The sequence below is a fragment of the Ovis canadensis genome, chromosome X (genome assembly GCF_042477335.2).
Source record: "Ovis canadensis isolate MfBH-ARS-UI-01 breed Bighorn chromosome X, ARS-UI_OviCan_v2, whole genome shotgun sequence".
Classification (NCBI taxonomy): domain Eukaryota; kingdom Metazoa; phylum Chordata; class Mammalia; order Artiodactyla; family Bovidae; genus Ovis; species Ovis canadensis.
Genome location: NC_091727.1, coordinates 129,401,601 through 129,426,843, shown reverse-complemented (window position 1 = coordinate 129,426,843; position 25,243 = coordinate 129,401,601). Strand labels below are relative to the sequence as shown.

The following is a 25,243-nucleotide window of genomic DNA, read 5'->3' as shown; positions in this document are numbered from 1 at the left end:
GTAGTCATGTATGGATGTGAGAGTTGGACTGTGAAGAAAGCTGAGCACTGAAGAATTGATGCTTTTGAACTGTGGTGTTGGAGAAGACTCTTGAGAGTCCCTTGCACTGCAAGGAGATCCAACAAGTCCATCCTAAAGGAGAGTGTTCATTGGAAGGACTGATGTTGAGGCTGAAACCCCAATACTTTGGCCACCTGATGCGAAGAGCCGAATCATTGGAAAAGACCTTGATGCTGGGAAAGATTGAGGGCAGGAGGAGAAGGGGACAACAGAGGATGAGATGGTTGGATGGCATCATCGACTCAATGGACATAGGTTTGGTGGACTCTGGGAGTTGGTGATGGACAGGGAGGCCTGGCGTGCTGTGGTTCATGGGGTCGCAAAGAGTCGGACACGACTGAGCGACTGAACTGAACTGAAATGAATCCAAACAGTTGTCCGCAGATGAGGAATCAATACCAGGAGAGAGAGAATAAAGAGCTAAACAGAAAAATACTCCTTTTAATTAAAATATACCTGTTTAAAAGAAGGGATTGTACAATAGGCAATTGGTTTAAGAAGATATGGTACATATATACAATGGAATATTAGTGAGCCATGAAAAGAGTGAAATACTGCTGGTTCCAACAACGTGGATGGACCTAGAGAATATTATGCTTAGTGAAATAAGTCCAACAGAGAAAGACAAATACTGTATCTCACTTATATGTGGAATCTGAAAAACAGTACAAATGAATATATATGCAAAACAGACTCTCAGGCATAGAAAACAAACTAGTGGCTATCAAAGGGAGGAGTGAAGGGGGAGGGACGGATTAGGCGGATGGGATTAACAGCTTCAAAATACTATATATTAAATAGATATGCAACAAGGATATACTGTATAACAGAGGGAATTTATACCCATTATCTTATAATAACCTATAATGGAATAAAAATCTGCAAAAATACTGAATTTCTATGTTGTGTACCCAAAACTATAACACAATATTTCAAATCAAGTATACTGTAATTTTCAAAAAGAAGGTATGGTGAAATTTTCAAACAACTATAGTTGTATCTGTTTTTCTGCTCATATGTATAGTGGTTTAGTGTCTGAGACTAGAAGGTTGTCAGTTGCAGGGTCAGAAATGTGGCAGCAGTGTTTACTCCTGCCTGTGGACAACAGCAATTCCATGTGTAAGATACCATATACATGATTTTATTTGTATAAACACAATATATTTGGGTTGGCTGGAGGTCTTGTGCACATTTTACAGATGAATTAACTGAGGCTTGGCTATGTTAGGTTACTTGCCTAAATACATCTGGTGTAAAGCTGCAGACCCAGTGTTCAGTGTGGACTCAGATCTGTGCTCTTAACTGCTGCCTCCCAAATAAGAGTCTGAGAGCTGGGCAGTCTGGAGCATTTACAACCTAAGCCTAAGGGAGAGAATCTATGCCTTTGGAGTGTCTTATATCCAAATTAATATAAGGCGGGTGAATGGGAAAGTATCGATTCAGATCCTTATCTGCATGTCAGACTGAGGTTAGAATAAGCTGTGAGCAGCAAGATGAGTGACAAGAATCAGATTTTCAGCTTCCCACAGGACTTAGCCGTAAGCATAGAAACTTAGCATATCCCAAACTGACCTCATCTTTGCCCCTTCCTCCTCCTCACTCCTTCCCCAAACACCTGTTCCTCTCCTTGACTTCTTTATCTCAGGGGGTGGCAAGATGGTGTACCCAGCTGTCCAAATCAGAAACCTGGGAGTCATCACTGAGCCCACCCTGTTCCTCATGCCACCTATCCAAGCCCTCTGGACTTCTTAATACCTCTTGACTCCGTTTCCTCCCCTCCCTTGCCTCATGCACTCCTGGAGTCAGAACAGTTCAGTTAGAATGATCATTGTGCTGCCCCGCACCCACTTAAATTCCTTCTGTGAACCTGCTGCTCTCACAGGTGAAAAAACATGGAACACAAAGCCCCTGAAGCTCCGGTCTCCATTGCTCTCTAGTCTAATCTCTTACCACTCCCCCCACTCCATTTCAAAACTGTGTCAGAGGCACTTTTGAATTTCTGGTGCCTAGCTCAGTGTTGGGCACACAGGAGGCGCTCAAGTAAATGCTTGAAGCATGAAGGATGAAACAAGATTTCAGGGCCTTGCAGCACACGCCTCCCCACCAATGGGTTTCCCCTCCCAATGAGGGACACGGGCAAATTCAAACCTTCCAATTGTGTGTCACCACCAGGAGAATTAATGTCAAAAAACAACTCACAAAGGAAAAGAAAAAATATGGCATTAATAAGACAATTTTTTTGGGAAAAAAAAATGGTTATCTCAGTGTTTAATGTTCTCTTTTCCTTTAAAACCATGCTTCCAAAATATAACCTCTGTTCCTAGTTTAATGTTTGCTTACACTTGACTGTTTTAATAATGGCATATTTTAAGGCACAATATGGAAATTCATGGTTATGAATCTGAGGAAGAGTCAGATGGAAGAGATGCTACTAGACTATTAATGGCCCAGTGACGAGAGGTCTTTGCACCTGAAGTGCTCTACTCCCATCTGGTGGTACAACTAGAAAACTGTCAAAACAAGTTTTTTTAAGATTAAAGAAAAGTGTACATATTCTGTAAAATGAGAGTGAGGAAGTGGTACAGACTAACATTCATCATGCCTGGTTTCTTACTCTCTGTCATTGACTTACAGTCAAACCTTCTAAGCCCTTCTGCAGCATCCAAGGAATAGCAGAAACTGGCCATCCTATATCTCTTGCTTGCCTTTCGGTGCTTGGAACACCTTCCCCTATGTACTACTGGTATAAACTTGAAGGAGGAAACATCATCCCAGTGAAAGAAAAGTTCAGTAAGTATATATCTTTGCTGCGCCTGGCAAGGCCTGGTGTGTGGGCTTGGTTGACAGCATGTATATGTGACTGGCTGCTCGTCCTTAGAGCTCAGTCCTCTGTTTTTCTGGGAGGGAAATGTACAGAGAATGTCAGCCTGTCATCAAAATGATTGTCCTCTGGTCTTCTCCCTGACTTCTAAAAGTCAAGACCATTTTTAGCTTGGAAGTGGCGGGTATGGAGAAAATAGGCATGGTCCCAGATGGGCGTCTTCAGGGATCTAGTTGATCCATCTCCAGAAAGGGAGGCCAATCTGAGGAAGTGGGTGGGCATTGGATGGTCTGCTCCATTCACATGATCTGTACCCACATACAAGATTTCAAAACACTATTTCCTGATATTGGCAGACCCAGCCACCGGGATTTTGTTTATTGGAAACCTGACCAGTTTTGAACAAGGTTATTACCAGTGCACTGCTATTAACATCCTTGGCAACAGTTCCTGTGAAATTGACCTAACTACTCCATGTAAGTGGATCATATAACTTTAACAGTTTCTTTTTAAGTATCCTGTGCCTGCCAGTCAAGTCACTTACTTAGAATTCTTGGTTAGTCCTTCCTGACTCTGGAGATTTGGGTGCTTTATTTATAGAATGATATGATGGACAACCGTTCTGATATCTAATGCTTACATAATACTTCATATATGTAGAATTCTCAGGCTTTCTATGGTCCTAGCCTATACAAGGCACTATCCCGCTATATGAATGCCCTGAATATTCCCCACTGGTCACAGATGCACGGAAGGGGGCAGACACTGTGCTCCATTTTACTAACCAGCTGCTTGTATCCTCTAGATTCAGGAATTGGAATCATTGTTGGGGCCTTTGTGGGGACCCTGATAGGTGTCATCATTATCATCTCTGTGGTGTGGTTCGTGAGGCGTAAGGTAAAGGCAAAGGGGAAGGAAAGGAAGAGGAATTCTAAAACCACCACAGAACTCGAGTAAGACCTTACTTCTGCTGTCTTTCCTTGAATAGACATGTCTCAGGCCTATCTCTCTCAGTCAGCTCTTCCTAAGCACGCCTTTTAGCATAAGATAGAGGCCCATCTCTCTGCTCGCTCTCATTGCTTTTATGAAACAGTGGTGATGGCTATCACGTACTGGGTACTGTGTGCCAGGCTCTGTTCTAAGTAATTTTATGTGTATCAACTCATTTACCTGTGACAACAGTCCTTTTCGGGCTCAGCAAATGTTTTAATATATTCATCTACTTGTCTTTCTGTGAACAGCAAATAAAATACAATTTTTAATATTATTTTTTGTGGAACAAGGGATCAATAGATACAAAACTGCTGACAGCCCAGGCTCTCGCCCACTCTATTCTCTCTCATCAAATGTATATCACACATGTTCATTTGTTCTTCCCTCCATTTCTGTGCTTCCACAACTATGTATTGGGTGCCAACCAAGTGCCAAGTATTGTGCTAGATGGAGTGGGTGCTAGAGAGGCACTGGATCCATGGATTTGGCCCCCAGTGATCCTGTTAGATCTTTATACCCTTTCCTCCTGACATCAGTTTTTCTGCCTCTTAAACACTGGTTTGTTTCTCTTGACAGTATACTATACAGTTAAGACCTAACCTTTCTGCACCCTACATGGAGACCCATGGTCTGACAGTGAGTCAGACTATCAGAAATCACAGAGGTTTGGGACCTGTGGTCACTGAGGCTACAGAGCCTATGGTTCCACATGAGAGGTCAGACCCTAACTTGTTCTTGCCTGGGCCTTCTTCCCACAGACCAATGACAAACCAAAGAACGGAGGGTGAGACAATACCACATGAAGATGTCATCCAACTCGAAGCTACCCTTCCATCTTCCATCCATGAGACTGAGCCTAATACCACCCTGGGGCCTGATCATGAGCCTGTCCCCGAGCCTGAGCCTGCCTTGCAGCCTACTGTGGAGCCACCCTCTGGGCCTGAGCTTGTCCCCACGTCTGAGCCTGAGATCCAGCTGGAGCCGGAGCCTGCGCCCCAGCAGGAGCCCGAGCCCTTGATTGTAGATGAGCCATTTTGTGATGAGGAGAAGAGGGTGTTTAAGCCATAGGCCAGTGGCCTGAGTACAGTGTTCATCACCAAGGAACCCATTAGTGGCATGTGGAATTGAGTTGACCTAACTAATTTCCCACCACCTGCCTCCATTCTGGCCAACCCTCTTCTAACATGGATCGCTCACCATCAATCCAGAATAGACAGATCAAGATAACTATTAAATAAATGCAAGGGTTCCTGTATTACCAGTCTAGAGTACTTCATTTCACTAACCTGTAAACACAATTACTGACAAGTGATTCTGAACTCAGTTGAAGGTGCTTTGCCACAACACCTGTGTCTTATTTCAGAAATCTTATTTCTCTATTTTTAGCTACTCTTTGGCATTCCACATGCACACATGACAAGGTCCCATTAACTAGATTCAATATTATTTCTTGGATTTGCTGTTATCAGAGCTTCCCTATTCATTTTCACATTGATCACTAAGAATTCACCAGCATTATCTCATAGATTGGGAAAAAAAAAATCCTTAAAATTCCAGAGAAGAAAGGGTACATATTAATTGGTACATAGCATTTAAAACTAGGTCTTAAGATTAATGCTTCATTTATCATATTAGATTTCCCAGGGAACCACTCTGCTATCCAATATCTGAACACAGCAAAATTTTAAAGTAAATCAACTTTTTAAATGAAAAATAAAGTACAGGCAAACAATTACAAATACAACTTTCCTTCAATGAATATAAAATGTTGATATCACAGGTAATGTACAATTTAGCTTTGAATGAGCTATTATGTTGTTGCACTGTCTGATGCTGTCTGTACTTTGGAAGGGCCAAACTAAATGAACACCTAAGATCTATCTTAGATAATCTGAACACATTAACTGTTTTACTGTTGCGATATTTCACATTAACAAAGAGATATCATTCTTGTGTAAATGCTAACTATTAACTAAAATGCATTCATATCACCTCTTCACCTGCTAAAAAGCTTTTCTATTGATTATATTTATCCACACCCCACTTTGAATAAATTTACAGGTAGACTTTTTCATTTGTGTAATCAGATTTTAAATCTTGTAATACTCAATAAAAATCTGACTTTAATGAGCCTAAGATAAATCTTTTATGAATAATTTCATTGGTTTTAACTTTATGTATAATAAACTACACCTATTTCAAGTGTTTTGATGTGTTTTGACAGATGTGTACACCCACGAATGCCTGCATACATGCTCAGTTGCTTCAGTCATGTCTGACTCTTTGCCACCCCATGGACAGAGGAGCCTGATGGGCCCCGCCAGGCTCCTCATCCATGGGATTCTCCAGGCAAGAATACTGGAGTGGGTTGCCATTTCCTCCTCCAGGGGAATCTTCCCGACCCAGGGATCGAACCTGTGTCTCCTGTGGCTTCTGCACTGCAGGCAGGTTCTTTGCCACTGAGCCAGCAGTACACTCATGAAAGCACCATGGTAATCTAAATAGAGCATTTCCATTATCCCAAAATGTTTTCTATGCCCCTTTGTGCACTCTCACGATCACCCTGGACCCAGGCAACCACTGATTTATTTTTCATCATTAGAGATTAGCTTTGTCTCCTCTTGACCTTCATATAAAAAGGACCATACTGTGTGTACGTTTTTGTGTGTCTTCCTTCCTTCAAAGTGAAGCCTTTTTAAATAAAGAAATGAATCTTTAACTTATCACATCTAGGTTTTCATGTAGAGGAAACTGCAAAACTCTTCATATATAGATCATACCTATACACTAATGGAGGTAGAGTCTCAGAAGATTTTGGGTAGACAGACATTGAAATTAACATTACACTTGTTCAGAGTCATGGAGAGAAGAGATAGCAAGTTTTTACCTATGTATTTTCTTTGATGTGTTAATTTTCAGCGATTCGCAGGGATTTTTGAAGATTCTATAATTCTGTTCAGACTAAATATTATGACATATAGTGTCTGATGGGTTCAGGAAGCAAAATGATGAAGGTCTTAAGAATGACATAATATTTAGATCTTAAAAACCAAATACCAGCAGTGTAAAAATTTTAATGACCAGAACGCCAAAGTAGCTGAAATTCACCTTCCCTTCCACTTTTATGATAGAGGCAAATTACAAGAAAAGAGACTTATATAATAGTTAACAACAACACTCCCAAATTTTCGATGAATTGGTGCTGAGCAGGAAGGCAGGGACTCTTGGTGGTCTTATAGAGTTCTGTTCTTCAGTCTAATGCTCTCCCAACTGAGCTATTTCCTAGAGTTCTGTTCTTGTTAGTATTGCTCTGATCAAAATGGGAGGATCCCCTGGAAAAGGGCATGGCAACCCACTCCAGTATTCTTGCCTGGGAAATCCCATGGACAGAAGAACCTGGCAAAGAGACATGACTGAGTGACTTCATTTCTGATCAAAATGTTGATAGATAGATTAGTGGTTTTCTCTAGGCTATGGATCACTTTGAGAAAACACTGAAAACTCTGAACCCCTCTCTTTAGAAAAATGCTTATACACACACAGTGTCACGTCCAGTTTTAGATAAATTGCAGATGTCCAGAATCCAAGAGTAAGAACTAGTAATTTATACAAAAACACAGAAGGCACATTTAATAAAATCATGTATCCTGGGGTGCATGGATACTCTGCTGTATGACTCAAAATGATCTTGATAGTCTGGGAGCTGACTTGAAATTAACATAGTGAGTTTGCCAGGAATGGAGGGTATGGTCCTGCTTTAAGGATATAAGAATACATGTTGCCCACGCAGAAACCCTAGCTAGGCAAGGTTGGGAAGTAGGTGAGGTTAATTGGAAGTGATATCCTTGGATCTCTGTTTTCAGCGCCCTTGGCCTTCTGGCATCTTATTTTCCAAATACTGGGGATTGTCATGTGCCTGCTGGCTCTGTGACCCATTCATGTCTGCGTCTCTCCGGCAGGATTTCTTACTCAACCTATCTCTCCCCTTGCCACTCTTTCCAAATGTAGCTGTTCTGTGGCCTGCTGTTCAGTGAATATGATCTTTCATCAATCAGTGATGTCATTCAAGCTGATAATGAGCTAGCCCTCTTAGAAATTTTTTAGCGGGACTCTTGAAAATAATTCTTTGGTCCAAAGATACTAATAATGGTGGAATTTCAAGTACTGGAACAATCCAGTGGGGAAGTATTCCTGTCAAAAGAAGCTTTCTCAGCCCCTCTCAAATCAAACCATGTGGGTTACCATGTATCTACTCCATCTACTTGTAAAGACACTCTGGGTCAGGGCAAGTTTTATCCCAGGCCATTAATCTTCTATTAGTATCAATACATCCATAATATACCATATATTTATGTTTGTGATGAATCCTGAGACATTTTACAGATTCATAGCAAAATTGTGTTCACTAAATCTTACTTGGGTAGGAAAATGGGCTCCTACATTAAAGAGATTCCCAATAAGGAAATGAAATAGTTTTTTCCCCCTGTTTATTCATCAGTGGATCAGAAGATAAGTAGTAGATAGGTCATTACCCAAATATTCTAGAAGATGGGTTAAGCTTCAACCAAATTCAGCATAATTCTCATTCAGATAGGGTACAACCTGGTTTATTTTGCTACAGGTAGTTAAAAGTTAGGTGGGTCATCCCAACCAAATCCCCAACCAGCCTTAACCATGTATTTCTCACTGCCCAAAAAGATTTCCAGGAACTTCTCTCACCTCTGTTTCTGCATTTAGCAACTAGGATATGATAAAGTCAATGGAACAGCTTTGTAGCTGTAGGTCCTTATTATCCCCAAATTCATCTATTTATTCAATCACCCACTGGATATTTACTGAATAGCTACTATGAACCAGGTACTGTGGCTGGTGACACAGTGCTGAGCAGAATCAGAGCTAGGACTTGTCTTCATGCATTAATAGTATACAGCTTTGCTAACTGTGCCTAAATGCCAAGAAGGCTGGAATTTGTATGACACGGCAGAGGGCCTCCAAGTAATAGTGATCTGTGATTTTTTTTTAAAAGGACTAAAACATGGTAATTCTTGACCAACAACCCAGAAGCTATGTATTAATATTTGAGATCTCTTATGTTCTTTGGAGTACCAAGCGAATGTTCCCCCCAGTATTGTATGCTGAGAAGTTAGCATTTGCAGCTTTTACCCTGAACTTCCAGTAAGAAGAACTAGCAAGGAGCTTTGAGATTAATAGGACTCAAGGTTTTTTCAAACTCAGTACACCTAAGGATAGCAATGCACATAATGGCCCACTCCTGACAGTGATGGGGTGGAAGTAGGAGACCATGCAGAATTATAATCTTGGTGGGAGAGACAGGAAGAGATGAATGTTGTTTAAGAATCTGGGTCATTCTGGGACTTTTCTGGTGGTCCAGTGGCTAAGACTCCATGCTGCCAATGTTGGGGGCCCAGGTTCTGTCTCTGGTCAGGGAACTAGATCACACATGCCACAGCTAAAGATCCTGCATGCTGCAACAAAGATGGAAAATCCTGCATGCATCAGCTAGGACCAGGTGCAGCCAAAAAAAATAGACAAAAATAGTTTTTAAAAAGCTGGGTCATTCCTATAGAACCCCACCCAATCTGATTCCCAGTGTAATATTCCTTCAACTGGACCAAACTACTAAATTCAATGAAACAAACCCAAATTTTAGTAATAAAAGGTGGTTTTATAATGTCTACGTGCTGTAAAACAGGTTGAGCATGTGCTATGCTTAGTTGCTCGGTCATGTCTGACTTTGTGACCCCATGGACGGTAGCCCACCAGGCTCCTCTGTCCATGGGATTCACCAGGCCAGAATACTGGAATGGGTTGCTGCACCCTCTTCCAAGGGGTCTCCCGCATTGCAGGTGGATTCTTTATCATCTGAGGCACCAGGGAAGCCCAAGAATACTGCAGCAGGTTGCTTATCCCTTCTCTAGGGGATCTTCCTGACCCAGGGATTGAACCTAGGTTTCCTGAATAGCAGGCAGATTCTTCACCAGCTGAGCTACCAGGGAAGCCCGTAAAACAGGTTATGGGGTGTCATAAAAGGCTCAAACCAATCTAAAGACTCAGTAATCCCACTTTTCTTTGAAGCTTTGGTTTAAAAACAAAAAAATAATTCAGAGATGATAATGAAGGTTCTGGGAAACTAGAAAATAAATTACCCCGTAAGTCCACCAATGTAAAGAAAAGCACAGGGTTGGGGTGTGTGTGTGTGTGTGTGTATGTTCAGTTGCTAAGTCGTGTCCGACTCTTTGTGTGTGTGTGTGTATCTGTGTTCAGTTGCTAAGTCGTGTCCGACTCTTTGTGACCCCATGGACTGGGGCATGCCAGGTTTCCCTGTCCTTCATCTCCCAGAGTTTGTTCAAATTTGTGTCCATTGTGTTGATGCCACCCAACCATCTCATCCTGTCACCCCCTTCTCCTCCTGCCCTCAGTCTTTCCCAGCATCAGGGTCTTTTCCAGTGAGTAGCTCTTCGTACTAGGTGGTCAAAGTATTGGAGTTTCAGCTTCAGTGGGTGGGTATTACAAGTAATGGATTACTGTCAAAATGTCACAGTACCTTCCATTTGGCCCACTGTTTTTTGAGTAGAGGAGGAAAGAAAATGAATAATTTTCTTTCAGGATCAGGATCCAGGAAATTTAGTTCTTGGTGTTTGATCATCTGTAAAATGGAGATGATTTCTGCCCTCTTAATGGAGAATGGATGTAAAAATTTATAAAGTGTGGTATTCTACTTTTAGAGAACCCATGTCTGCTGATAACTGACTCAGTATTTTTTTTCCTCTCAACTGGGGATTCCTTTTAATTAAACTTTCTATTTTGTATTGGAGTTTATCTAATTAACAATGTAGTGATAGTTTCAGATGACAGCAAAGGGACTCAGCAATACATATACATGTACCCATTCTCCCTCAAACTCCCTCCCCATCCAGGCTGCCACATAACATTGGGTGGAGTTCCCTGTCCTGTACAGTAGGTCCTTGTTAGTTATCCACTTAAAATACAGCAGTGTGTACATGTGTGCATTTTCAGCCACTTAGCCATGTTTGACTCTTTCACAACTCCATGAACTGCAGCCTGCCAGGCTCCTCTCCCCATGGGATTCTCCAGGCAAGAATACTGGAGTGGGGTTGATGTGCCCTTCTCCAGGGGATCTTCCCAACCCAGGGATTAAACCCACGTCTCCTGCATTGCAGGCGGATTCTTTTGAGCCGTCAGGGAAGCAGTGTCCATCCCAAACTCCCTAACTATCCCTTCTTCCCATCCTTCCCCTCAACCAGGTATTCTTAACCTTTTTAGAAGTCATACATCCCTTTGAGAATCTGACGAAAGGTACAGAACCCTCTTGCCAGAAAAATGCACATTAAAATGTCTGCATTCAATTTTAGGTAGTCAGTACAACTGTGAAGTTATATACCTCAAAGTGAGGAGCTCCCATACTATATCAAACTTGCTAACAGAAGAATCTGGGGGCTTGGTCATGTAAAAGGATATGGAAATAAAAAGCAAAAGACACTGCCACGTAATGGACTCAGTGTAGCTGGTATAGTTATATTGGGAAATCAAAACACTAGGGTCAACTAAATTGTTAAGTCAGAGATTATGAAGTAAAATGTACAATTATCCTGAATTTCAAAGAACCACACTGATATTGCAGACTCCCTCCAATAAATAGGAATGTAATTTTTCCCACTCTTTTGTTATTGTTTCCATATTATATTCTCAGTTAAGCTCTACAATTAAAATTGTCATCTTTCCTGAGTTCATTTTGAACGTAACTGTAAAACCTGCTGAACTTGAATCAGCTTCATCTCTATCTATAGGGAACATGAAACAATCTGATCAATATCTGAGGCCATCAATACCCTTAGTTTTAGTGATTGAAATGTTAAGCCACTTCATTTAAAAAGCCAATAGGGAGTTCCCTGGTGGTCCAATGGTTAAGACTCCACAGTTCCAATACAGGGGATGCAGGTTGGATCCCTGGTCAAGGAACTAGGGTCCCACATGGCACATGATGCAGGCAAAAAAATAAAATGGAATAAAATGCCAAAGGCATACAAATTACATGAGGTTTGGCTCCATCTGTATTGTTTATTAAAGAATTAAGATGAGTTTTCTTTTACATTCATAAAACCTACTACCTCAGACAAAAAGATTCAGCACTTATGAATAACTTCAGTCCTAACAGGCTCTATTAGATACAACTTTACTCTGTGATCATGCTAAAAAACATTAGAAAGAAATTATTTCCCATCATCAATTCTATCTCTTGCATTCAATAAACAAAGTCTAGTTCTATAAGAATATGCTTCCCTGATTAATAACTGTAAAGCTCAGCACTCAAAATACTTATGTAAAAGGGTTTGCATATCAACAACACATTTGTGTTTACAAAATTCATTTTAGATACCAGTCATTAAGTTTCTGACCCCAAATTAATTGAAGGTTGTGGACTCACTTGGATTACTTATTTCAAGAAATATTTGCAGCATAAAATTCAAATAAAAAATACTTAGAAGAGTCACTTGGAGTTCATTAGATTTTATGGCTAGTAGATAGGAAAGCCTTCCTCAGTGATCAATGCAAAGAAATAGAGGAAAAAACAGAATGGGAAAGACTAGAGATCTCTTCAAGAAAATTAGAGATACCAAGGGAACAATTCATACAAAGATGGGCTCGATAAAGGACAGAAATGGTAGGGACCTAACAGAAGCAGAAGATATTAAGAAGAGGTGGCAAGAATACACAGAAGAACTGTACAAAAAAGATGTTCATGACCAAGATAATTATGATGGTGTGATCACTCACCTAGAGCCAGACATCCTGGAATGTGAAGTCAAGTGGGCCTAAGGAAGCATCACTATGAACAAAGCTAGTGGAGGTGATGGAATTCCAGTTGAGCTATTTCAAATCCTGAAAGATGATGCTGTGAAAGTGCTGCACTCAATATATCAGCAAATTTGGAAACCTCAGCAGTGGCCACAGGACTGGGAAAGGTCAGTTTTCATTCCAATCCCAAAGAAAGGCAATGCCAAAGAATGCTCAAATTACCACACAATTGCACTCATCTCACACGCTAGTAAAGTAATGCTCAAAATTCTCCAAGCCAGGCTTCAGCAATACGTGAATCGTGAACTTCCTGATGTTCAAGCTGGTTTTAGAAAAGGCAGAGGAACCAGAGATCAAATTGCAAACATCTGGTGGATCATGGAAAAAGCAAGAGAGTTCCAGAAAAACATCTATTTCTGCTTTATTGACTATGCCAAAGCCTTTGACTGTGTGGATCACAATAAACTGTGGAAAATTCTGAAAGAGATGGGAATACCAGACCACCTGACCTTCCTCTTGAGAAACCTATATGCAGGTCAGGAAGCAACAGTTAGAACTGGACATGGAACAACAGACTGGTTCCAAATAGGAAAAGGAGGACGTCAAGGCCGTATATTGTCACCGTGCTTATTTAATTTATATGCAGAGTACATCATGAGAAACGCCTGACTGGAAGAAACACAAGCTGGAATCAAGATTGCCAGGAGAAATATCAATAACCTCAGATATGCAGATGACACCACCCTTATGGCAGAAAGTGAAGGGGAACGAAAAAGCCTCTTGATGAAAGTGAAAGTGGAGAGTGAAAAAGTTGGCTTAAAGTTCAACATTCAGAAAGCGAAGATCATGGCATCTGGTCCCATCACTTCATGGGAAATAGGTGGGGAAACAGTGGAAACAGTGTCAGACTATTTTTTGGGGCTCCAAAATCACTGCAGATGGTGACTGCAGCCATGAAATTAAAAGACGCTTGCTCCTTGGAAGGAAAGTTATGACCAACCTAGATAGCATATTGAAAAGCAGAGACATTCCTTTGCCAACAAAGGTCCATCTAGTCAAGGCTATGGTTTTTCCAGTGGTCATGTATGGATGTGAGAGTTGGACTGTGAAGAAGGCTGAGCGCCAAAGAATTGATGCTTTTGAACTGTGGTGTTGGAGAAGACTCTTGAGAGTCCCTTGGACTGCAAGGAGATCCAACCAGTCCTTTGTAAAGGAGATCAGCCCTGGGTGTTCTTTGGAAGGAATGATGCTAAAGCTGGAAACTCCAGTACTTTGGCCACCTCATGCGAAGAGTTGACTCATTGGAAAAGACTCTGATGCTGGGAGGGATTTGGGGGAAGAGGAAAAGGGGATGACAGAGGATGAGATGGCTGGATGGTATCACTGACTCGATGCATATGAATTTGAGTGAACTCCGGGAGTTGGTGATGGACAGGGAGGCCTGGAGTGCTGCGATACATGGGGTCAGAGAGTCAGACAGGACTGAGCATCTGAACTGAACTGAATCATTTAAAATGTTTCCCTAAACTGAGATCAAATTTATACTTATTAATTTTCTTTTGTTCCAATTTAATTAGCAATTCAGAAGATTTTTACATATTTTAGCTGCAGTTCAAGCTTCACTAATTTTACTGACTTTAGAGCTACCAAAAATTAAGAAAGTATCTTTATAAAGCCTTTAAAGGCTTAAGTGAGTTATCTAACTGATTTGAAAGAAGAATCAGGAGATTTAGCATTTTATTTTTTTAGCTGCTGAAATACAAATCAAAATTCATTTTTGTTATACATCATGGTAGCAAACTTGACATTCTTTTCAATATGGTGTGATTTAATATAGGTACTTAAAAAGTTTCTTTTCATGTTTGGGAACGCAGGTACACCCGTGGTGGATTCATGTCAATGTATGGCAAAACCAATACAGTATTGTAAAGTAAAATAAAGTAAAAATAAAAATTGAAAAGAAAAAAACAATGCATTTTACTTTGGAGGGAAACAGCTCATTAAAAAAGACACTCGTACCAATGTGATTTTATTTCATTTTTTTCGTGGTTATGAATGCCAAGGACAGCATCCCCGAACCGAAAACTTGGTCCTCACAAGATATAAGGATTCCCCCGATAACAAAAAAATTAAACCGTACTGTCAGAAAAAAACAGAAATATGTGGCATAGGCTTCTGAGTTATGATGTGTTTCAACTGTATGAAGGAACATTCTAGAATCTACCTAGAAACATTGGGAAAACAATTGGCCTGGTGCTACTGGGGTTGTTCTGCCTCAAAGGGGGATAGAGGGTGCGTGATAGGGTGCTTAAGACTCACAACAGCCACATAATCACTTGCACAGAGTTAACCAAAATTCAATACAGATAATATAAAAGAGTAGAACAATGTCAACAGTTATTCAATGCCTGGAAAGCAAGCTGTAAGCTAAGAACAAATAACTCGGCAGGAACAATAGTAAACACGTTTACAAGACTTGGGAGATGAAAAAACTTCATCATTCATAGATGATGTCTTGTACACACGTACATTAGTTACCAGCACATTAGGGAACAACCATAAAACAAAGTAAGAGTAAATCCAAGCTGCTTAGCTTTCCACCATTCTCTTGAGTATCAAACCCAGCCCACCTTTGGCCACTTGTAGGGGTGTTTTTTCTTCTTTATTCTCAATGTAAATGCTTGCTCCTTGGGACACCAGCAATTTTGCTTCTTCCACTCTCTCTTCATCACAGGCTAAGTGTCTGAAATCAAGGACCACAGAGATTGATTAATCATTTCCAGTTCTATATAATGGTTAGGAGTTCCTGACAGGTAGTCTAAACTGCATATGGCTGTGTGATGCTGGAAAGTTATTAAATCTTGAAAGGAAAATCTATTTCCATGGAGAAGAGTGTTTATAAGTTAAAATTCAGTGGAATATAGCTTTAGAATCTCAGATCATAAATAACAATTCTGACCCTACTACAACAAAAGCGATCTAAATGCCAGCCTAAGGAACAATGCCCTGATTTTATGGAGATTAGTAGGTTACACCAAACACATACAATAATTCTGGGTTAGAATTTAGAAAAACCTCTCTATATAATCTGCTAATAGCAACTTGTGTGGTTTAAATATTGGAAAAGCAGTCAATAAAATTTTTTATACCATCTGATTGTTATAGGCACTTTGTAGGTTAGCAGGGTATTATTATCACCATTTTACAGTTGAAATTGTGACTGGGGTTAAAGTCTTTGTATATGATGACGACACAGCTGAGCAGTGAGTTGGGCGGGGGTGGGGGTGGGGACCTTGTGAGGCACTTAACAGTTTACCGGGTAGAGTACTATACACTTAACATGTTATTTTATTTAACCTTAGGGAGGAAGGAATTTTACATATCTCATATTACAGATAAGAAAATTAGACTCAGGAAACTTAAGTAACTTCTCCAAGTTATTTAATATAGCTGTTAAGTGGCTGAGTTTGGATAGGGCAAATAGCATCTAACTATTCCTTAATCTTTGGCTCTTCCCAGGATGCAACATTGCCTGTGACTCCTAAATTTCCTCCAGGCCACCCTCCCTTTCTTATTTGGAGAAAAGGGCTAGAACATGCATGTTTTTCTAAATAAAGCCACTCAGAACTACAGAGAAAAATTTTAAAACAAAGAGTTAAGAAAACAAGATTGAATCTTACTCTGGATTAAAAAGAAGACTCATAGATTTTCTGGTTCAAAAAAGTCACCATTAAATAAAGAATAAAAGTGGCCAAGTACTGTAGAAGAAATATCAAGGTAGAGGATGGCTTCAGGTCATACATAGTCAACGCCAGATGCATTTGAGTTAAATGAACAACAGTAACTAAACCAAACCAATGCAATGTTTTTTTCATAAAACAGCAATAAAATACAGGTGACTTAAGTGTACATAGCATAATAAGTGTTCGTCACTCAGTTGTGTCTGATTCTTTGTGACCCTGTGGACTATAGCCCGCCAGGCTCCTCTGTCCATGGGATTTCCCAGGCAAGAATACTGGAGTGAGTAGTCATTTCCTTCTCCAGGGGATCTTCCCAACTCAGGGATCAAACCTGGGTCTCCTTCATTATAGGCAGATTCTTTACTGTTTGTGCCACCAGGGAAGCCCAATAAATTTAAAGAGACTGGATCTGCAATGAAAATGCCTGAGTTCTTGATTATAGCATGTAAAAGTATATTAGTTGCTATGTCATGTCCAACTCTTTGAACCCCATGGAATGTAGCCTGCCAGGCTCCTCTGTCCATGGAATTCTCCAGGCAAGAATACTAGAGTGGGTAGGCATTCCCTTCTCCAGGGGATCTTCCTGACCCAGGGATTGAACCTGGGTCTCCCGCATTGCAGGCAGATTCTTTACCATCTAGGCCACCAGGAAGCCCCAAAATACAGGCGAGTATTTATCTAACTTCAGGGTGTGGAAGTACTTTCTAGCTGTGAGGGAAGATTAATAGATCTGACTATATAGAAGCCGAAAACTTCTGTCATTTCAAAAAAATAAAATTTAAAGACAAACTGGGAAAAATATTTTCAACTAGCATGGAAGAAGGTTAATATTTGTACTATGTCAAGGGTATACAAACAAATTAGTAAAAATAAATTAATTTTCCAAAAGGAAACAGAGAAAGGGATATAGAAAGCTATAATTTAGAGAAGAAATATAGTCATAGGCACTAAAAATGTTTAGCTTCCTTGACAGCAAGAAAATGCAAGTTACAACTCTGAAACACCATTTTTCCTATAAGAAAAGGATATTTTTCATGTTGGAGAGGGGTAATAGGCACTCTCAAACTGCTGTTGGGAGGAGGCAATAATACAACTCCTCTGGAAGTAATTTGGGAATATACAGCAACTGTTTTAAAATGTGTATCTGTTGACCCAGCAATTCTAGTTCTACACTAAGATACTAATCAGCAATATGGCCAAAGGTTTTCATATAACGTTTGATCAATGTAGCATTAGTTATAATAGTGGAAAACTCAAAAAAGCTTAAACATACAGTAACAGAGGAATTATTAAATTCTGGCATAAAATAGCATTGTGTATAGGCATTCAAAATCATTTTAGAAATATTTATTAACATTGGAAAATGCTTACACTATGAGGTAAAAAGCACAAGGTATGAAACTACATACACAATATGGTTCCAATTTTTTAAAAAAGCATATGCAAAGTATTCATATTTACATATAAAAGACAGGGAGGAAATACATTAAAATGTTATCAGTGGTTATTTCTGGGTGACAAGATGATAGGCACTTTAAATTTTTATCTTTATACTTTTGTGTACCTTCAGGTTTTTTTTGGCCATAAACAGGTATTATAAGCAGAATTAAAAAAATGATGTGTAAGAATTAGTGCAAGAGGGCTAATGTCAGGTAGAATACAAATGACTGCTACTCGTCACTTACAGAGGAGTGTTACCCTCAGTGTCTTGGATGTTTGTGGAAGCTTTGTAGTACAGAAGAATATGAATCATCTTCAAGTTACCCTTGGCTGCTGCCCGGTGCATTGCTGTGGCCTCATAATGGTCCTTAGCATCTGGATTAGCTCCGCCTTCCAGTAACATGACAGCAATCTGGGAAGATGTAAAAGAAAACAATGCAGATATCTGTTAAAATCTGTGTTTGCGTAGAGGTTTAGAACTCAAAAGAAGAAGCCTGGCAATGGAACCCTACCTCATGCCTGTTTTTGGAAGCTGCATAATGTAGGGGAGTACAGCCATTTTGATTGACAGCATTCACTTGAGCACCTTTTCCCAGAAGGGCTTTGACAATCTCATCTCGGCCAGCAGAAGCAGCAATATGAAGAGGAGACCAACCTGCCTGTGAAAGAGGTGGACAGAACACAAACCAGGCAGAAAAGTCACAGGGATTAATGCTAACATTAAGACAGGGTTTACAGAGCTGTGTATGAGTGGTTTTAAGAAAATACATTCTTTCCCTCATTAAGCACTGCAGGATATTTGGAAATCAGATACATACAAAAGAAAAGAATCCATAATTCTGTAACATGGAGACTACTTAAGACTAACTCTAATGTGTTTTTAAATAGGGATCGTAGGATATCAAACTTCGTTGAGTTGTATTTTCCAAAATTTCCACTTATCATCATGTTGTAGGAATTTTTCTGTCATTCTTTGGAATCATAACTTTATTGGCTGCATACTATTATGTAGATATACCTACTGTACTCAACTATTCCTCCATTATTTTTCTTTTTTTGCCATTATGTATATTACTTCCTCAAGCATCCTGGAAAAGGAACCTGCTTACAAAAAGTTTTCACCCTTATTCTTCAGAAAGTGAAAGTAAAAGTCACTCAGTTGAGTCCAACTCTTTGTGACCCAATGGACATACAGTCCATGGAATTCTCCAGGCCAGAATACTGGAGTGGATAGCCATTCCCTTCTCCAGGGGATCTTCCCAACCCAGGGATCGAACCCAGATCTCCTGCATTACAGGCAGATTCTTTTTCAGCTGAGCCACAAGGGAAGCACAAGAATACTGGAGAGGGTAGCCTACCCCTTCTCCAGCAGATCTTCCCAACCCAGGAATCGAACCGGGGTCTCCTGCTAGAAGTCTTACCCTAATATAACTAATACCATTCCACTAAATCTCTATATAATAAAAAAGGTTCTAGGTCCTCATTCTAATATCTAGGCACTATTCACCAAAAAGTTTTTAACATAAGAAAAATGGGTTTGTGGTCTCTTAGAGGTCATTTTAATAAGCCTTGATCTGCATGCTTACCTTAAATTACAGGCTATAAGTGGCAAAATGAAATAATGCAACCACCAGTCCTGTATTTGGTCACTGGCGCCATGCTGCAACTTCTTAGTCATAAAGGTTAAAATTTATTTGTGACTTTAATTCTCGGGCTTCAGTAAACACCAGTCTGGACTCTAAAGATAACAGGGAATTTATCGACTCTGCCTAGTACTCACATCATCTTTATCATTCACTGGCACTCCAAGTTGCAGCAAGAATTCAACAATTTCTGTATGTCCAGCTGAGCATGCCCAATGCAACGCTGTTCTGCTGTCCTACACGGGAAACAGAAGCAGTAAGATCAACATTCTTGAAAAGAAATAAAAGAACTAAGGCAAGAAAGCAGAACATACTAATCCTGAGCCAGTGAACATACGGTTTGGAAACAAGAAATGGAGAGGACTGGATCCTCAGGTAGGTAACCTTAAACTACATTACTTACATAAGACAGCCTAAGGTTTTAGTACCATGCGGAGAATACATTGATGAAAGTAGGTAATTTTGGGTAGAACAGACCCATGAAAACAACAGAGCAAAAAACTTACTTCAGTGCTTTGGCAGAAACAGAGCTTTAGCTATGTACATATTTTTATGTCATGCACTGTGCTAAAAATTTTACGTCTATCAACTCCTGTAATCCCCATGATTCTATATAGTATATATTATCCCCATTTTACAGATCAGGGAACTAAGATTCCTCAAGGTAAGCAGCTTGTCCAAGGTCACATAGCTAGTAAATGGTGAAGTTAGGACACAAGCCTGAATTTTCTAGATGCTCTAGAAAGAACAAGTGAATCTTATGGAAAGGAAATGTTCATAAAACTAGTTGAGATTCCCTATATAGCCATTTAAAAAAACATACCACACGCAGAATTAGAAAGCAACATTATTAAAAAAAAAAAAAGCTAGAAAGGAGTTTCTCAATAAGAATTTCTTACTCTTATTTTTTTTGCAGTGACTGCTATATTTCTTAGCTCTGTGTAAAAGAAAATAGTATTATAAGCTTTATTACAAAAATTTCAAACTCATATAAAAATAGGCCAATCACCTACATTGTGCAAATGTTTTCTAATATTTGCTTCATCTGTTTTTTTCCCTTAAAGAGATTTTAAAAAACAAATCTTAAATATCATGACTTTTCATCCCTAAGTATTTGGGTGTCTAAAAATCACTTTGTTGTTGTTTAGTCAGTTTAGCCGGTAAGTCCTGTCCAACTCTTTTGTGACCCCATGGACTGTAGCCTGCCAGACTCCTTTGTCCATGGGATTTCCCAGACAAGAATACTAGGTTGCCATTTCCTTCTCCATAAAAATACTTTACTACATATCTATTACACTGATTAAAATTAACTCTAACTCCTTTATAACATCAAATACCCAGTCTGTATTCAGATTTCCCCAACAGTACCCCAAATATCTTTTTGCAGTTAGCTTGTTTTCAATCGGGGTCCATACAAGGTCCACAAGTTGCAACAGTTGTTTCTTAAGTCTTTTGATCCTGAATAGTTTCTCCCTTTTTTATGCCACTGACTTGATGAAGAATGGTTAGAAGTATTATTAAATCTTAATTTAACTGTGTTAAATTAAATCTAAAGTATTAAACATTACCAGGCCAAACTAAAGGCAAACTAGGCAAAGGGATTTTTCAGGTTGAGCAGCAAAGGAAAGTTCCAGAGAAGTCTCCCAACTTCTAATTCTCTTCTCAAAGACACAAAATGGAGATTTTTAATTATGTGACACTATCTTGCTAGTGCTTAGCACGGTGCCTGTCAAACAGGAAGCAATCTATAAATGTTTGTTGGCTTACTGAGGGCACTATGATTCTTTCTAGAAACTCAGGGTGAAAGCATGAGGGTTCTTTACGTAGGAGAGCAGAAAGAAACATTCCCAAGGTCCACTCTCTTTTGTTTAACTTCTGCCTAAACTGCCCATTCATCCTCCAGGGAAACCTCATTCATTTTTCAAGATACAGTCAACCTTCCCTCTTTTGCAAAGTCTTTAGGGTTAGAACATTGGGCTTTCCTAAGCCAGATTAAATCAGGTCCTTCCATGATATGTTCTGAAAGCACCACGTCAACTTCTCTCCCGAAGAATACCACAATTAGAATCGGACATATGATTTGGGATTACTTTATCCACGTCTGCTCCTTCCAGTAACTGCCTGACACAGACGAGACGTTCAGTTACACATGTTGCCCCGAATAAAATCACTAATAAAAGCAAAGAAATCCATTACAAAAATCCAAAAACTTTCCTTCTCACAGATGCCTCAAAGATTGGGCATTTCTGAGAAATGAGCTAAACGTTCTAGAAATATCCAAAATACAGCGAGCTAAGTACCAGGCCAAAGGGGGAGGGGGGAAACATTGGCACTTTGCGGGGCTAGACTGGGCCGCTCTATCCCGAGTCCTGAGGTGACCCAGGGATAGGGATGGGGAGGCGGGGGCGGGAATCCCGCCCTCTCGGAACCGGCCTCCCCCTGTACTGGGCAGGGCTGCGCAGCCACGTTGTCTCCGCCGCCGCCGCCGCCGCCGCCGCCGCCGCCGCCGCCGCCGCCTGCGGAGAGGGTCCAGCGCTGCTTTACCTGGTCAGTCCTAGTGGCCAGGGACTTATCCGCCAGGATCCTCTCCTTTAACTCCTCCAGCTTCCCGCTGTAGGCCAGGTTGCAGATCATTAGGTTAGACACACACCCCTCCATTTCGCTTTCCCAGGATCTCGGTGCAGCCAGATCCACCACCTCCTCACGTCACAGGCTCCGAGCGCCAATCAAAAGAGCCCGTAGAGCTCCACCAATCACCATCCTCTCTTGTTCCTTTGCTTTTCCCATCGCAGGGCGCTTCTGGGAGTTGCAGTCTGAGTGCAGTTCCGGGCAGGGAGGCGCAGTCGCCACTCTCCCCGACTCTGCCCCTAGTGGGGCGGAACTACCAGTCCCAGGGTCCCGTGCGGCCGCCGTAGTCAAGTGGCTGGTGGAATTGGCCCAGGATGACAGCTGGAGAATGGAGTCAGGTATGGGGAGCGGCTTCGTGTAGAACCGGGGTGGGTGGTCGCTGTTGGGGCACTAAGTCAGTGACGCGAAATGGGCGCGGGGTCATGGCAAGAGAGTTATGGAAGCCAAAACGTCCTGTCTGGGGGCCCTGACCTGCAGTGGTAAGCGGAAGGGAAAACGATAGCAGCTGAATATTACCTCCTGAGCTCGAACCAGTGCCTGCGGCCACCCTCCCCATCGCTCCTGCCGCTGCCAAAGGATTGGAAGGAAATAGGACTTAATTACGCTGACATTTCGGTGGAGTGGCATTAGGGCAGAATTCTGCCACAACAGTGATAGCATATGACACTAAGGTGATGTGCCAGGGTGATGCCAAAGGCAGGGTGTGATGCCATAGGAGCTACTTGATATCTAAGAGATCTCACGGAGTCCATGGCGTGGTGACATAACAACTTGAGGGTCATTTTGACACTGTCTATAGTGTTGACTCTCTAATATCACGATAATAAAGGTGACATCGAAGTTTTGCTAGACTATTAAGCTAATAGTGTTTCTATTTATCGGAATCCTAAATAGTGCCACAGCAGAAGAGATGCACGGCTTATCCTTTATAGGGGATATCCAGACTGGCATCATACCACAGCTAAGTTATGATAAGAATATACTCAAGAAGGAGACTGATTATATTTACCCTGTTATAGTGTAGAACAGGGCTTGGCAACTTTTCTGTGAAGAGCTATATAGTAAATATCTTGAGACTTTGTGAGTCAAAAGGCAAAATTATAGGATCTATACTAAGGACGGGCTTCCCTGGTGGCTCAGATGGTAAAGAATCTGCCTGCAATGCAGGAGACCGTGGTTAGATCAGGAAGATCCTGTAGAGAAGGGAGTGGCTACCCATTCCAGTGTTTTTGCCTCCAGAGTTCGCTGGACATGGGGTTACAAAGAGTCGGACAGGACTGAGCGACTAATATACTAAGGGCATTATGCCAAAACTAGGTAATGATAACAATACACTCAAGAAGGAGACTGATTATATTTATCCTGTAATAGTGTAGAACACGGTTCTGTAAAGAACCAGATAGCAAATATTTTAGGCTCTGTGGGCCAAAAAACAAAATCGAGGATAATGTGTAGGTACTTATATGACAAAGGAGAAAACAAATTTCAGCAAATGTTTATTGATAAAATTCAAAGTAATAATAATTGAGCACTTATTTTAGGTAATACAGGACAACTAATGAGAATAATGAAATTCGTTTTTGGGGGTAACATTTTGTTTATTTGGGGCTAATAGTATTCTCTGTTATCGAAATAGTTTCAAATGTTCATGTTAATGCTCATCTATAATGAGATTTTACACATTTCATCTTTATAAATGTCTTTTCACACAGATAGGTTGCATGCACAAACATATTCTTGGTATTTTTCAGTTAAATTTCAGAGTAGTGTGAGGTTTATGGAAAAGTTGGGAAGATAATGCAGAATTCCCATGTGCCCTTCACCCAGTTTCTCCTACTCTTCCTTTCCTATTTCTAATAACTTTATTAGGATATGTTTTTCATATAAAATTCACCCATTTCAAGTGTATAGTTCAATATTTTTAGTAACTTTATTGAATGATGCAACCATAATCATAATGTTTTAGAACATTTTCACTTCCCCCGTAAATCCCTCATACTCATTTTTTTACAATTAACCCTCATTCCCACTCCCAACTCCAGGTAACCACTGATCTATTTTCTGTCTCTATAAATTTGCATATTCTGGACATTTCATCTGAATTAAATCAAGTAAGAAGTGGTCTTTTGTGCCTGGCTTCTTTCACTTAGCATATTTTTGAGGTTCCTCCATATTGTAGCATGTACCAGTACTTCATTAATTTTTATTGCCAGTGTGTATGAATCATACAAAAATCTTTTGTGTTTAGCTTCTTTCACTTAGCATAAGGTTTCTGAAGTTTTTCCAAATTGTAGTATGTATCAGTACTTCATTTTAGTGGCTAAATAATATTCTGCTGTATGGCTTTCCATATTTCACTTATCCATTCATCAGTTGGCTGGCTTCTGCCTTTTGTTTATTATGAATAATGCTGCTGTAAACATTCATGTACATGTTTCTGTGCAGATATATGCTTTCATTTCTCTTGGTACCTGTCTAGGAGTAAAATTGCTGGGCCATATGGAATTCTATGTTTAAATTTTTGAGGAACTGCCAGAATTTACCAAAGTGGCCGTATATATTTCCCCTCCCATTAGCAATGTATATTCTCCTCCACATCTTTACCAACACTTGTTAATGTCTATTTTTTTTATTACAGCCATTCTAGTGGGTGCAAAGTGGTATCGCATTGTGATTTTGTTGTTTTGATTTGTAACAGCATGGAAAGTGTATAAAGCATGTTGGCATCACTTATGATTCAAACAGTGTTAGCTGTTGAAATGACTTTCCTACTGTATAAGTTTCACATATAAGTGCTCTTTTGTCTTGTAATTTTAGGTTGAATTAATTAAGAAACATTATTAAGTGTGGAGCAAAAGCTAATGTCCAGGGCCATTTGGTGTTTGGTATTAGTGGGTGAAGGCAGTTCTTCCAACAGGTGAAAAAATGTAAAAGTCATTCATACCTTCCTTACCTTAAGGAAAATATAAAGTGGACCTAATTTGACTTGCCAGATGTAGCTTGCTAATGGCTGGTGTATAGTGAAAGTGTCCTGTATTTAGTAGGTGTTCAATAAATATCCAGTTGATTTCAGAGGTACA

The 25,243-nt window shown here is 40.2% G+C and overlaps 3 protein-coding genes across 7 annotated transcripts in view; 2 read left to right on the top strand and 1 right to left on the bottom strand.

Moving 5' to 3' along the window:
- Positions 1–5,129, top strand: part of VSIG1 (V-set and immunoglobulin domain containing 1) — a 41,972-nt gene extending 36,843 nt beyond the window's left edge. The window contains exons 4-7 of the mRNA XM_070292144.1: positions 2,695–2,850; positions 3,238–3,357; positions 3,687–3,834; positions 4,633–5,129. Of these exons, the coding sequence (XP_070148245.1) occupies positions 2,695–2,850; positions 3,238–3,357; positions 3,687–3,834; positions 4,633–4,942 (734 nt within the window). The 3' untranslated portion in view covers positions 4,943–5,129. The remainder of the gene's footprint in view (positions 1–2,694; positions 2,851–3,237; positions 3,358–3,686; positions 3,835–4,632) is intronic.
- Positions 5,130–14,728: 9,599 nt separating this feature from the next.
- Positions 14,729–22,617, bottom strand: PSMD10 (proteasome 26S subunit, non-ATPase 10). 2 transcript variants are annotated; one of them, XM_070292145.1, is made up of 5 exons: positions 22,080–22,617; positions 19,673–19,771; positions 18,405–18,551; positions 18,138–18,304; positions 14,729–15,455 (listed from the first exon to the last, which is right to left on the bottom strand). In XM_070292145.1, exons 1-5 carry the CDS (start codon positions 22,191–22,193, stop codon positions 15,302–15,304), a joined length of 681 nt encoding a protein of 226 aa, XP_070148246.1. In that variant the 5' UTR covers positions 22,194–22,617; the 3' UTR covers positions 14,729–15,301. The 2 variants fall into 2 exon arrangements, with proteins under 2 accessions (XP_070148246.1, XP_070148247.1); XM_070292146.1 differs by having other exon boundaries at positions 18,217–18,304; positions 22,080–22,402.
- Positions 19,676–25,243, top strand: part of ATG4A (autophagy related 4A cysteine peptidase) — an 81,542-nt gene continuing 75,974 nt past the window's right edge. The window contains exons 1-2 of one of the 4 annotated variants that reach the window (XM_070292140.1): positions 19,689–19,910; positions 22,328–22,501. In XM_070292140.1, the coding sequence (XP_070148241.1) occupies positions 19,889–19,910; positions 22,328–22,501 (196 nt within the window). In that variant the 5' untranslated portion in view covers positions 19,689–19,888. Of the gene's footprint in view, positions 19,911–22,327; positions 22,502–25,243 lie in introns of all 4 variants that reach the window. The other 3 variants (XM_070292141.1, XM_070292142.1, XM_070292143.1) reach the window with 3 other exon arrangements.